Raw genomic sequence first — 15000 nt, forward strand, 5'->3', positions numbered from 1 at the left:
CCTTGCATCGCATGGGTTTATAGTTTAACCTATGCGATTCGCGTTACTATCTTTTACCTCTTGGAACTTCGTTACGTAAACGAAATTTCACTGTGGTAAGAAAACTTTTCCCAAAACAAATTAACTGTCTATCGAATTTTCCCGTGAATTTATCACCGTCCATTTTGAAATAGTACATGGCTGTTTGGTCGTCTTTAAATTAAATCACAAAAAAAAAAAAAAAAAAAAAAAAAGAATTAATAACGATAGAAAGAAAATGGGGAAAATGGATCGATTTTGATTAAACACAAATTGTTATTTACTTATTGTAACGGTTATATACATTGATAACGATTTAAAAATTTATACGTATATCATAGATATTTAATGAAGTTAATCGGACAATCGATCTCTCTCTCTCTCTCTCTCTCTCTCTCTCTCTCTTTCTCTCTTTTTTTTTCTCTCATTCATGAAAATATATCGAAGAAATTTTATTTCCATAAAGTAACGCATATATGGTATCACGTAGAAAAAATTTGGTAACCCACGAGGTTCTTTAATATCTCTTATATCGTTTGCTCCTGACGATATTATTAAATTTCCACGCACGTCCGAGGGAGAGCACGTAAGAAAATTTATTTCACGGTCGACGAACTGCGAGAGCTTTCGTCGCGGCTTCCGTAGTGTTAAAAGGAGTACGAGGACGAAGGATCCTTTCCTTTTTTACCTGCTAGAAAGAAGCTAAAATTGTATGAGAATCGAAGAGTCTTCATTTCTAAGATGGAGAGAAAGAGGGATAGAGAGAGAGACAGAGAGAGAGAGAGAGAGAGAGAGAGAGAGAGAGAGAGAGAGAAGAAAGTGTCTCTTTTCTATGTGAACGTCGCATCTTTCTACGAAAAGACGATAAAACGTTTGGATTTTTTGGAATCTAAAGAGATCCGATGACATTTCTCGAGGGAACTCGAACATCCAATATAAATGCCGGATATCTTTCGTGCGAGATAAAAAATGAAGAGGAACGAAATATATTCCTTTGCGTTTTTCTTCATTCCTCGAACGATTATCTGTTGCTAAGAAAGTTGCAGACAATTTTCTTTTTATTACATGCACTTTCGTTGGCAGTATCTTCTTTTTTTTCTTCTTCTTTTTTAAATAAATAAAAAAAGAAAATAAAAAAAAATTAATTAATCATATATATATATATATATATATATACATATATATATCTCGAATTCCATCTTAATGCAACTACAAATAAACGTATCGATTATTCGTGAAGATGATGTTACCTTTTTTTTTCTTTTTCCTTTTCTTTTTTATTGTTTCCATCCTTTATTTCCTCTCTTTTTATTCAACCGATCGTTTACGTTCCACAGCGGAGACCGATTTTTCTCGATTTTATCGCGGGAACGCGGTCAAAACGCATATCACGGTCGAAGTGCGTTCAACCCCGCAATCTCGCTACCACCACCGTCCATCCGGAAATCCATTTTGCCGGCGAATTTACGGAGACCGACGTGGTAAAAGAAAAAAAAAAAAAAATATATATATATATAATAATAAAAAATAAAAGAAAAAAATGACAAAATGGAAGAAAAAATAGGAACGAAAAAAACGTCGTAACGCTCTTAATTTAATTGCCGCGTAATAGTGGAGAGAAAATTATGAGGTCGCGAATGAAACGAAAAAAAAAAAAAAGGAAAAAAAAAGAAAAAAAAAAGGAAAAAGAAAAAGATGAATGACTATGAGAACCTAATAAGAAATATAGAATTCAAACGAGAGAAAACGTCAAATTTTTATTATATATAAATGAACTCTTTCTTATTTCGATATTAATACTATCTTACGAATAACTTTTTGATGGAAGCGTTTTTCTTTTTTTTCTTCTTCTTCTTATTTTTTTTTTTTTTTTACATTGAATCCAGCGACTGAAAGTGTAACCGTTTAACAAAAAAAAAAAAAAAAAAAAAAAAAAAGAGAAAAAAAAAAAAGAGAAAAAAAAAACAAAGAGAAAAAAAAAACAAAGAAAAATGGATGTCACAAAAAAAAAACAGAGAAACAAATAAATGAAAAGAATAAAAAATAAAAAAAAAAAAAAGAAATAAAAAAAAATAAAAAAAAAATAAAAAATGAACCATCGACAACGCCGGAAAAATCCAACGAATGCGAATGATGCCGCGCAGTGATATCGTCGTTGTAGTTATTCGCGAAATGGCGACATTTTATACGTGAAAGCATATCGAATGTTATGTCTCGAAGATAAAGAATATGATTGAAATAGTGCGATAACAGAGCGTTCGCGCGCGCAAATGCGCGTGTTTGTATCTGGATCGGGCGATAAGATTCGAATCCCAAGAAAGATAGTTTAAGCACGTTTCGCAATGTCTTTTGCGCAATTTGCACAAATCTTGCGCAAATTGCAATGCCGTAGCAATCGTCGACGATTATCGTTCGATGGAAAATCACAAATCAGGCGATCAAAAGTTATCAATTTCGCATGGACCCCATAGACAAACGTCGACTCGCGACATTGATACATAAATGCAAATGACGTGATTTATACCATTCCCATAATGTTTCCTGGCAAATGACCCAAATTGTTGGACAACTGAATATTGTAATTTTATTAAAAAGGAAAAAAGAAATGAAAGAAAACGAAAATAATAATTTATTAACATAAATATTACAGTTTCCCTATGTGCATTAAATTCAATTGAAAACGTTTGTCATACGCTATATCCTTTCAAGGAATTATCAGAGCATGATTTTAACGCTAACGCTATCATTTGCGTGATATTAACGAGAAAATTAGATTCAAGAAAATGTCTTGATTATTAATATACGTACCATTAGAGAAACGTCAAAGGACACATTAAATATGCGTCTGTCAAGATCAAGAGCAATCATATATTTCATTATAAGAGCGAATTCATCATATATTCGAACTAATTAGACTGAAATGTTAGACTCTCGCGTGTAACATTATAACCGCGAGTCCAACGTTATAACGATGATGATTCACGAACTCTGGAAAACGAAGAAAATCGTTCCGTGCCTCCCCGTAAGGTAAGTACTTTGAAATCCGCTCTTCACCACTTCACTTAAATTAAAAAAGTTTTGGCTCGGGGAAATCGAATGTAACGATCGGCTCGAAAGAACATTCCTTTTTCTTAACTCGTAAAACGAATGCGGATTCGTGAACACCAATCTAATGGGATAACGTTTCTTTCTTTATGTTATTTTTTTTGTTTTGTTTCCTTTTTTGTTTTTGTTTCTTTTTTTCTTTTTTTTTTTTTTTTGCATAACAAAGCAGTGAATATCACCGCACGAACTTTTCTTTTTTTATACGTCAACGAAGTTGATAATATTTTTGAATCGGATATATTTTAATCCGAGTGATTATGATGCAAACGTATTTAAAACGATCGAGAAAATCTACGAGAGAAATTATAATCTGTCGTACGACTTTATTTTGTTTTTCTTTTCTTTTTTTTGGCGGGAGAGGGGGTTGGTGGGGAGGGGGAGGAGAAAGATTCTGACTCTACATTATTTAAAGTATTAAATCTAATACCTTTGATTACGTTCGGGAGTTCGTTAAATCTTTAAAACGATGATGCCGTTAACTTTCTTCTTTTTTTTTTTCTTTTTTTTTTTTTTTTTTTCTTTTTTTTTTTCATCGTCTAGCGAATAATCGAGATTAAAAAAGAATTCTCAAGTTAGAGATTAAATGAGTCAAAGCAATTCTACGCGTTTACGAGAGAAAGATGAAGAGATAGAGAGAGAGATAGATAGATAGATAGATAGATAGATAGATAGATAGATAGATAAATAGATAGAGATAGGGAGAGAGATAGAGAGAGAGAGAAATTCTCTTAGTGCGTTGGCTCGTTGACACTAATTGTTCCATCGTGACAACCAGTACACTCAAACCTCCAATCACAGTCGTGATTCATCTTAAGAGCCTCTCGTGATTAAATATTGCTCCGATTTACGTCACCGATCTCCCTATTATTATCTCACACGAATATCTCTTGAAAATTGACGATTCATAAATAACACAAAACTTTTTCAATAATTCGAACAAATAAGCAAATTATAAATATTCCATTGTTATTATCTCATTAACAATATATTTATTATACGTGTGAATATAAGTCAAATATATACATTTAAATATAAATCGTGTGTTCGTGTCGTTTGAAAAATTTCCAAACTCCCATTCGTACGTATAATTAGCTGTTCCATCATTTATGCACGTAATTAATGCTAGTTAATTGGGAGCGTGGTAAAATGAAGAAAGAAAAGAAAAAAAAAGAAAAAAAAAAAAAAAAAGAGAAAAAAAAGTAAGCGTTTCATTATAACATAGCGTCATCGCGATTGGTGATGGTCTCGCGAACATTTCCGCGCTTCCTTCGCAAACCGCACACGTTGCTGCTTCTAGTACAGGGCGCGGTGAAAGTAATCGTGCATCGTAAAAGTCAAGTTGAATGGCATGGGAATATGCAGGTGACTACGAACGGAATGCAATGGCATCGCCTCACGCTGCCGACGAGAATTCTTTTGTTAGATCCTTTCTCTGTTTGTCTCTCTCTCTCTCTCCCTCTCTCTCTCTCTCTCTCTCTCTCTCTCTCTCTCTTTCACTCTCTCTCTTTCTTTTACTATTTTTCTCTGTCGCATTCGCTGTAGTACAAATTAGACGAAACGTCGTTGAGGAATTTCAATTCTGATCACGTAAATTTTCAACTATACCTCGTGCACTGTTTTTCTTCTGCAATACAATAATATCTTCCGTGTTTTCTCTCTCTCTCTCTCTCTCTCTCTCTCTCTTTCTCTTTCTCTTTCTCTCTATTTCTCTATCTATCCATCTAGGTTACTATTTCTTCTATAGAAACATTGAATCTTTTATAACTTTAGCCTACTTTCTAAGTTTATAACTTCTTCTCTACCATTACTGCCATATTATTATATTATTATATTATTATATTATATTCATTCCGTATCTCTATATATTACATATATATATATATATATCATATTTTTATATTATTATTATATACCACATATACCATTATTATGATTACGACGAAAACAATTGAAGGTGGGTCAATCCCTAGGATATTTAAGATCTTGGAGGGGCAATTTCGCAAAGCTATTTCGAAGAATCCTTGAGAGAAAATCTCGAAAGAGCTCAAGAAGACAAGTGGAAGAGATATAGGAGGAAATTCGTACGGCTTTCTTTCCTTTTTTTTTTTTTTTTAATCCTTTTCTTTTTTTAGAAAACTTTTCATCGCGACTGCGTTCATAATGTATGCAAAGAACTCGTAGCAGTGCTTTCTCTCTCTCTCTCTCTCTTTCTTTTTTCTGTGTGTGTATGTGCGCGCGCACGCGTGTATATATCATGGATACTTTTGTAAGAGTGTCTCTGTGGAATATAGTGTCGGAGCTTTTAACGTTTTTCTGGTGGTCGCTCTTATATTCGCTGACAAGTCGAAAGAATAAAAAGAAGAAAGTAGGTCTGCAACGATGAATTACCTAAAGACTGACTCGTCGATGATGTTTCGACATATTTCTACAAATACTAGAACAATCATCACTATCTACTACTACTACTACAACTACAACTACTACTACTACTGTTGAATTGGATTAGTGAGCTAAAACTTTGGCCCTTTTCCTTCCCCATTTCTCTATCTAACACAACGTACACGGCTTTCGAGCTTTGCTACGATCGAAAGGATAACATTTACTCACGGAATTACTTGATTTAGACGGAAAGCTACCACTACCTAGTATATCCTTATCGAGCGTATATCAATGTATTAGAGATAACGATCTGAAGAATAAAAGAATGGTACATTAAAAAAAAAAAAAAAAAAAAAAAAAAACAAAAAAAGATGATATTAGCGTAAATGTATTTAAAAGATAAAAAAGAAAAGAATAAATAATAATAATAATAATAATAAAGACATAAATCGAATGAAGTTGTGTAAAATGTATTACAATAAAAAAAAAAAAAAAAAAAAAAAAAAAAAAAATAATATGCAGGACTACGTAAATCAAGCGGAAGGTATTCGACATGAAAATGTAAATGAATGTCGAAAAAAATTCGATCGACCGTGGCTCGTGATTCAATTACGTCGGATCGTGTAAGCGTTAAGAAGTAGCTATACCTATCTATAGGTATAAAAGAGAAAGAGAGAAAAAGAAAAACAGCAAGAGAGAGAGAGAGAGAGAGAGAGAGAGAGAGAGTCTACGGGCGGAGCGACGTAAATTTATCATGTCGAGCAAATCTCGTAACAACTATTACGAAGGGCGAGATAAAAGGTGGTTGAAAAGGGCAAGCAAAATAGGAAAATAGAAAGGAAGGAAGGAAGGAAGGAAGGAAGAAATGAGAGAAGGTACAGGTGGGAGAAGCAATTACCAGAATCATTTCGACTAGATTAACGCAAGTTACAGGGCCACACTTTGGCGATCCTCTTTGAAGGATCTGCTCCTTTCACTTCCTTACCGGCCTATCAAGTAAGTAGACTCTAGTCGCTTCGTTAATTCGAAAACTATAATAGCCACGTTCAGATTTAACCTCCTCGTTCCTCTTATTTAACGTTTTTCTTACACTTTTATCCACTTTTAGACTCTCCAGAGAATCTTAATAATCCCTACCTACCAACTAACCAACCAACCTATCTATCCAACCTCTTGCTTCGGGTGATTCTCCTCCTGTCTACGATCAGATAAAGCGATCGTCGAAGTTCGTTAGAAAGTTGAACGACAGCTCGGTATTGTTTAAAAAAGCAATAGGAAAGTTTCCTTCATTAGCAGACCCGTTGGAAGGCGTTCAGGCTACCCCAAAAGCGAAACTTGCGGGTAGTTGGAAAAGTAGCGTAATTTCTGCCAATTCCCAACCGTCTATACTACTTCTTTCTCTCCTATTCTCTCTCTCTCTCTCTCTCTCTCTTTCTCTCGCACGAATCACCCACACGAATGTATTCTCCCAAGTGGTCGAGTTCGTTATTTAACTAGTAAATAAACTGCACGATTAACGGGTTACCGAGTTAGTTGTATATTTACACTCCTCGAAGCACCCCATTTCGTCCCTTTCGACACTATTACAACCATGTTTTCGACCGTCCTTTACAACTTCCTTCTCTCTCTCTGTCTCTCTCTCTCTCTCTCTCTCTTACACATATACACATTCAACAAGCTGAATCAATTTACGATCTATCGAAGGATCAAAACGGAGTTCTGTTAGGATATGCTTTCTGAAATACTTGAGAATGCTAACGAATGAATATATTTTCTCTCTTTCTCTCTCTCTCTCTCTCTCTCTTACTCTACATATGCGTACTCTTGAATCTTTCCTTTTATCCAATCGTAATCGATCGAAAAGCATTTACGTCTAGATTAGATAGGACTAGATAACTTGATATGGACTTCGAAGTAACGATGTTGGATTTAGCAGTGTAATGTAATTAGCAATAGAGATAAGCCGTGTACGAATATTACCTGCTTAATGTACGATCGCAATGGTTATAAATTTAGCTAGTAATCGCTCCCAGGCATTCGCCGTGGATACAATGCGATTCGCATCGAAGTAAACATTCGACTAAAACGTTCGAATAAAATTGGGAAAGGGAGAAGGAGAGAGAGGGTGAGAGAGAGAGAGAGAGAAAGAGAGAAATAGTATTGAACAAAATTGAAAAGGAAAATGCAAGGAAATTAATATGATATAATAGTAAATAGGGAAATAGTTATGTAGAATTTAGATGGATAAACGTAAATTATAGAACAGAATTAGGGAATGGAATCTTTAGAGGAAAAAAAAAAAAGAGAAAAAAGAAAACAGAAAAAGAAAAACAGAAAAAAAATACAGAATAAAAGAAAGAGAACGAAACTTGTACTTTATCATTCCTTTCTCTCGTATTTTTTTCTCTCTCTCTTTTTCTCTCTTTCTCTCTTTCTCTCTCTCTCTCTCTCTCTCTCTCTCTCTCTTTCTGTTTTCCTTTCTCACTTTGACGTTCAAACATTTCCATGTGCTAAACATTGAAAAACACCGATACTGGACGATGTTTTATGCACGTCTGTCAAACATCAAAACCATTATACACCATCAACGGCCCCATGGATTTGCACTTTGAATTTCTACGAACATTTCGAAATTCGTATTGGCTTTCCGACCGTAAGTTATCGTACGCGCCGGAAGCGCTCTTGGAATGTTTTAAAAAGGTTCCTTCGATGTACGATCCTCTACATTTATTTATATATATATATATATATTTTTTTTTTAACCTTTCCCTCGATAGAATTTCAATTAATCGATCGATCGATCAACTTGTCTTCGAAATCCGACTAGAATCAAATAAAATGTGTGCATAGCGAGGGAATGATTCTTCAATATCTTTTTCTTTTTTCTTTTTTTTTTTTTTCTTTTTTTTTTTTTGTAATAATAAAAATCAAATCATTTCATATTTAAAATATACGAGAAGGATCGTAGTCTACGAGAATACCGAATTCGCTTTTGAATTTTCTCTAAATGTTTAATCCCCAACCATTAGAAACGAGCTCTCTCAGACTTCTCGCGAAAAAGAACATCGAATATAACTCCGTTCAAACCGCATAGGAATTCTATTAGGCGCAATTTTCGTCGTATCCATCGTTCCGCTCGCTTCGGGTATTAACGCGAAAGTTTTCCCCCAAACATTGAAGGGTGCACACGCTATAACCTCGTTGCACTCTGATGTCGAGAGTTAAGCGCTTCTATCCCTTACATGCTTTACATTACTTCCAAAGAGAAATATAATAAATTGCCAATCTTACGTCGGATCCATTGAATTTTGGTGTGCCTCTATTCGTAAAAAGAAAAAAAAAAAAATAAATAAATAAATAAAGAAAAAAAAAAATACACACACACACACAGACACGCGACAAATAAATAATAAATTAACAAGAACGACGATGACAGATTTTAAATTGTGCAATCGTAATCGATCGGAATAATTATCATCGAATTAAAAATTCGAACTTTATTATATTGTATTCTTTCACTTTCTATTCTATTTCTTTTTATTCTCGTAATATTCCCTCGACATTAATTAACTTCCGTCATCTAAAGAGAGAAATAAAATGGATTTATATAAGACGCGCACGAAAACTATCAGAGGGATATATAAACGAAAGCTCCCTATATTTCATCCCTCTCTACTATTATTCTCCTCGTCTATCTAAAATGCCATTTTAAAGTAGAATACAATCACTGGCTATCCATCTTACGTTAAACGATGGAATAAATTACGTCCATTAGATTAACCACACGACACGTTAGCACGTCCATCGATATATATATATACCTATATACATATACATATCCATGTATATATGTGTGTGTGTGTGTATGTGTATGTGAATACATATATATATATATGTATATATGTACATATACATATATATATATATATATCTTATGTATACGTAGAGTATGTAACTTTGTGGCATGATATTCGACATTCGCGTTATGAGAAATACTTCGATCGTTATAACGTTTAACGAGATAATGAAAATTTAACGAGATTCATAAAAAGAGAGAAAGAAAGAGGGAGAGAGAGAGAGAGAGAGAGAGAGAGAGAGAAAAGAAAGGATAGATATTTCTACGTAACAACATGCGTATATATCTACAATTCGATAGAAAAAAACGTGCACCTTAGATACGTCGTTTGCCATCATCAAAGTTCTTCTCACAAAAAGAACTATCGGCGATTGTCATCAAGCACGTCCAAGTTTTTGATTATGCGTGATAAAATTTTCAAGAGGTAAAGAGAGAGAGAGAGAGAGAGAGAGAGAGAGAGAGAGAGGGAGAGAGAGAGAGAGAGAATTAGTTTCTATTGGACTTGAATGTTCTGAGTCGATCGACTCCCACGAGAGAGAAACGAACGAGTCGATTGGCGAACGCGAGATATCGGTGAATTCATCCGTACTTGGTTAATTCGATTCGCTTTTTTCTCATTCAACGGCGTACGAGCGACACGGGATTAATTATCGGTAACGAGAGAACGTGATTAATCGGTCGATGCGACGGGCCACAGCTGTGCGCGCGAAGAACAGAGACAGACAGAGACAGAGAGGCAGATAGATAGATAGATAGATAGATAGAGAGAGAGAGAGAGAGAGAGAGAGAGAGAGAGAGAGAGAGAGAGAGAGAAATGTGGGAGAAAATTCGAACGCACCGTTGTAATTCTCATCCACGATATCTCTGTGCATGTGCGTATCGAGAATCGAGTTTAAAAGTTCCTCATCCTTCCAACCCCTTATCCTACCAACCCATCCTACCCCTTATTCCGCGGTAAAACGCCTCGAGCTTCCTCAATATAAATTGACATCGATCGATATCGATAATTTTACTCGTTTAAATTGTTATTATTATTACAATAGGTTCGAATTGTCTGAGAAAAAATACATGGGGACAGAAAGAGAGAGAGAGAGAGAGAGAGAGAGAGAGAGAGAGAGAGAGAGAGAGAGAGAGAGAGGAAGAGCTAAAAAGCAGTATTGGATGTGTTTCATTTGACAATTAGATTAATTTCGAACGTTATATTATTAACGAGGAAAAAAAGAAAAAAAGAAAAAAAAAAAAGAATTAATTACAAAATACGATATATATTTAATCCATATCATTTCAAGGATAAATATTGTAATAGTAATAATAATGTTTTCCAATAAAATTCCAAACAAATTTTGGGCGATGTTGAAACTGCTAAATAAATATATTATATTATTTTTTTTTCCAAGAGGATTAGTTTATTAATTAAAAAAAAAAAAAAAAAAAAAAAAAAAAAAAAAAAAAAAAAAAACATAGAGCCATTTGTAAATGTTACAGTTAAATGGGAATAATATCGAGAATAATAGAAAAACAAACGAAAGAGAGAAAAAGAAAGTGATGATTGACAATATTTGAAGCTGGTTAAAACGATAAAGATTAAAAATGCAAGAATATGTCACGAAAGAGGATCGATCATAATGCATGGTTATTAGCTTTTTTTCTACGTACACATTCAGTATTCATAGGTAATATTATTTATACCTTTTTTAATAATTAATTAATTTATATATTATTATTTTTATTATTAGTTTTCACTTGCATGTTTCTAATTAATTTTATTGCAAGAATATTTTCTTTCTTTTTCATTGATATACTTCCGAATAAATAAGGAAGAAAAAAAGAAAGAGAGAGAGAGCGAGAGAGAGAGAGAGAGAGAGAGAGAGAGAGAAAACGAAAGAAAAGAAGATAAATAATCTTACGAAGTAGCGAATCTTTCCGTGCTTCCATGTTTCCTACTTATCCTGCAGTGCTCTGAGATAATTTTACCGAGTCGCGTGACCAGCCTACGATGTCGGCCAGAAACGGTAAATCACTAGGCGTGTTCGTAGGAGCAATTTGTAAAATTCGTCGGGACTATATCGAATGTTCCAAAAGAATTCGATCAATGTATTAAACGTTAAAAGAAATAACGTGATTCATCTTTGCGGTCGTTCGCACATAGATACTATACGGAATAATGCCGCGTGACGAGTAATGACAGATAATGACAAAGTATACGCAGGTGTACGTACATAAACGAAGCACACACCTTATCTCACGAAACTTTTCGTGACTGTGGTACTCTCGAAGCCACGTATACCCATAAAATAAGTCGTTCCGGAAACTATGTTATTCCGTAGACGTAGTGAGTTGACGAGTGAGTGAAAGAGAAAAAAGAAAAAGAAAGAAAAAGAGAGAGAGAGAAAGAGAGAAAGAGAGAAAAATAAAAAGAGAAAGAAAAAGACAAATTGCCGCCGGTCGATAACTTTTTACTTATTAACACACTTCTTTCTCCCTTCTTTTTCCTTGAAAATGCAACATAGAAATATCATGAAAAGAAATACTAAATTGTCGTTTTATAACTTTGATATTCTACAAGCGTCTATTTATATTTAGTAAGTTCGATATTAATTATAGTAAAAAGATGAAAGTCTACAATGCTAGAAAAGTCTCTCTCTCTCTCTCTCTCTTTCTTCTTATCTTTATTAAACGAAAAGTACCAGAGAAATTCAAGTTCTTGTTTATATATGCGAAAACGTCGGAACGCCGATGAATGCAATAGGAGAAAAGCTCGAGGGCCTGGTAGACCGTGTACCACGAAAGTTTCAGCGGGCATTACGAAAGCATTTAGTAACCGCTGAACTTGCGCGTAGCAAGCTCCTCGTAAAAGTTAAAAGTTACAGGCCGCAGCTTGAAGTGCTCGACGCTTTACACTAGCGTTAACACTAGCGATATTATATTTGAAAATGTTTCCTCGGAAAATATTCACTAAGGACTCTTCCTCTTTCTCTTCCTCTCTCTCTCTCTCTCTCTCTCTTTCTATCTATCTATCTATTTCTTTTTTATTCTATTTAGATTATCACGATAAAGTGTAAATCGTAGATTGATATTGAATTTTTGTATACACGTAGAATATCACAAATTTTATCTCGATTAAATAATAATTTTACGAAAAAAGTAAATATTATTATATTTTAATATTATTATTAAATATTATTATATTGGAGATAAATAGATTCGCCAATTCGCTCTTCCTAATGACGGAAAACAAAAAAGAAAATACTAGACTAGTTTATGTAAGAAGCTTGGCAATACTTCGAGCAAAAACCGAAACGAACGAATGAACGAACCACGATAATACTATCGTCGAAAACAGCAAGACTGTATATATCTTCGCTTGAATACACCATCCTAGAAATTACGTAACGAAATGAAATACCAATGGTATTTAATTTACGAGTACCGTAACAGTTAACTTAATTAAGAATTGTGGAGTTTAACTGACAAAACAAGATCGTTCCTGTTGCCAAAAACTTTCATGAAAATTTCCTACGACAAGAACGTAATTTTACGATTATTTATAATCACATTTCTATGAATGAGTGATTAACGTTCGAAAAAAAAAGAAAAAAGAGAGAAAAAAAAAAAAAAATAAATAAATAAAAGAAAAAACAGCGAATAAATTAATCGATGCGATAACAAACCGATTTTTCTTTACATTCAAGTCATTAATTAACGCGATCGTAAAAGTCAGAAAAAAATCAAGAATTACGTGAGTTACATTTGTTTGGCATGCACGCGAAGAGAAAAACTACAATCGCGATGCATCTAAAGTTCGTTGCCATCTGGTCTATGCATTATGGGGGTGTGCGCGGACGAATTATTATAGCTATTTGAAATATACGCCTACGTCGTCTTGATGCATATCGACAATGATTAAGTTTCTATCTGCGTCCATGTAGGTAACATTATCTTTAGTTGGGACGAATAAATGAACGAACGAACGAATGAACGACTGAAAGAACGAACGAAGTCTAGGCGTGCCCAAACGATTATTTCTATTTCACGTTGATATTTATGTTCTATTATACACGTCATACTCTTTTCTCTCATGTCCTCTACAAACGATTTCAATCTATTTTTACGTATCCATACGAATTATTAAAACTTAAAATTTTACCAAAAAAAAAAAAAGAAAAAAAAAAAGGAAAAAGAAGAAAAAGAAAAGAAAAAATCATTACATATCTCATAGTAGTCATAAAAGATCGTTCGTTTAAGCGCGAATTATGTGAAGAAAATTTTAATTAGTCAATCGTACAATTGACGTAACAAATACTACGAAATCATTTTTATAACTTACTTAGAAATATTTAGATCGTCGAATAAATAATTGCCGAAAAGAATGAGAAATCTTTTACGTTATTCCATCGATGATTTAATATTTCTCTAAAAAAAAATGTATAAACTGACAACGAGTAAAAACTCATCCTCGATTTATTATTCTTCATATTTATATATATATATTTACGACGATAGATTTATATACGATAAAACGTAGTACGAGTTCTACCGACAGAAAGATATTATCAAACGTTCACGAATGTTATTAACATTTGTAAAACGAACACGGAATTCACTTGGGAACGTATTCGGAAACAAAAGTAAAGCGACTACTCACGCGTGAAACGTGATTCTCCTAAAACGAGAGAAACCAAACGCGTGTGTGTACGAATACCAACGGATAACATTCGAGTTTTAACGTAAAGCATCGTTCAAAGGGTAGCATCCGTCGTATTGTTCATACGAAGGAGAATTCGATTTCAACATTCGCGGTATTTGAAATTGCAATTAGGACGATGCACCGACGTTCAGGAAAATCATGTTCACCGATTTAACGAAGTTCATAGATAAATATGAATGGGACATAATCAACAATCGATCCATCGAATCAAATTTCGATAGGTATATAATAGCGTCTATCGATCGACATCAAAATGTCGAAAAAGTTTACATTTTTTAATTAGTCTCGATATGCTTACCTAAAAACGCTCTCGTCGTAAGAAAGGAGAATGCGAAGTGGCTGACTTATGCTACGCTTTTTCACTTCGTGTGCCGGCTCAATGTGGACACCGTGTATCACCTGAAACAAAGAGAAAAAGTTCAAGGATCAGCAGCGATAAGGATATAAGGATTTTTTATTGCGTTCAATATCGCAACGAGTAACGAATATTGATTTATCAACAAATTAGTCATATCGAACAATTTGACTGGTAATATATTCGTCGAATTATATTTCCAATGGAGTTCTTGAGATTAATATGAATTTTCTTTTTTCTTTTTTTTTTTTTTTTTTTTTTACGACATTTTAAATATATTTCTTATATTATTTTTCAAATACATCAAATACATTTACGCTTAAAGATTAAGAATAATAAATTAATAATAAATTTAATTTTTTCATATTCGCTGTTACCCCGAGTGATACATTTATTAACAATGTAGCTGTAATAATGATTTATAATTTATATATATATATATATATATATATATATATATATATCTTAAATTCTTATTAATATTATCCCAAATATATTATCTTAAAATATTTAAATATATGATACAGCATATTCTAGACTTTATGAGTATGCCTAACTCGATGTAGTGAGTTAGTCAAT

General features: G+C 33.5%; 1 protein-coding gene across 4 annotated transcripts in view; it reads right to left on the reverse strand.

Moving 5' to 3' along the window:
- The window catches only part of Invadolysin (leishmanolysin-like peptidase, invadolysin), a 254307-nt gene that overhangs the window by 116490 nt on the left and 122817 nt on the right, over nucleotides 1-15000 (reverse strand). For all 4 annotated transcript variants that reach the window (XM_085657065.1, XM_035866704.2, XM_035866711.2 and 1 more), the window contains exon 3: nucleotides 14365-14465. In XM_085657065.1, the coding sequence (XP_085513191.1) occupies nucleotides 14365-14465 (101 nt within the window). The remainder of the gene's footprint in view (nucleotides 1-14364; nucleotides 14466-15000) is intronic.

Source organism: Vespa mandarinia, chromosome 5 (assembly GCF_050613455.1).
Source record: "Vespa mandarinia isolate Hongniang chromosome 5, ASM5061345v1, whole genome shotgun sequence".
Classification (NCBI taxonomy): Eukaryota; Metazoa; Arthropoda; class Insecta; order Hymenoptera; family Vespidae; genus Vespa; species Vespa mandarinia.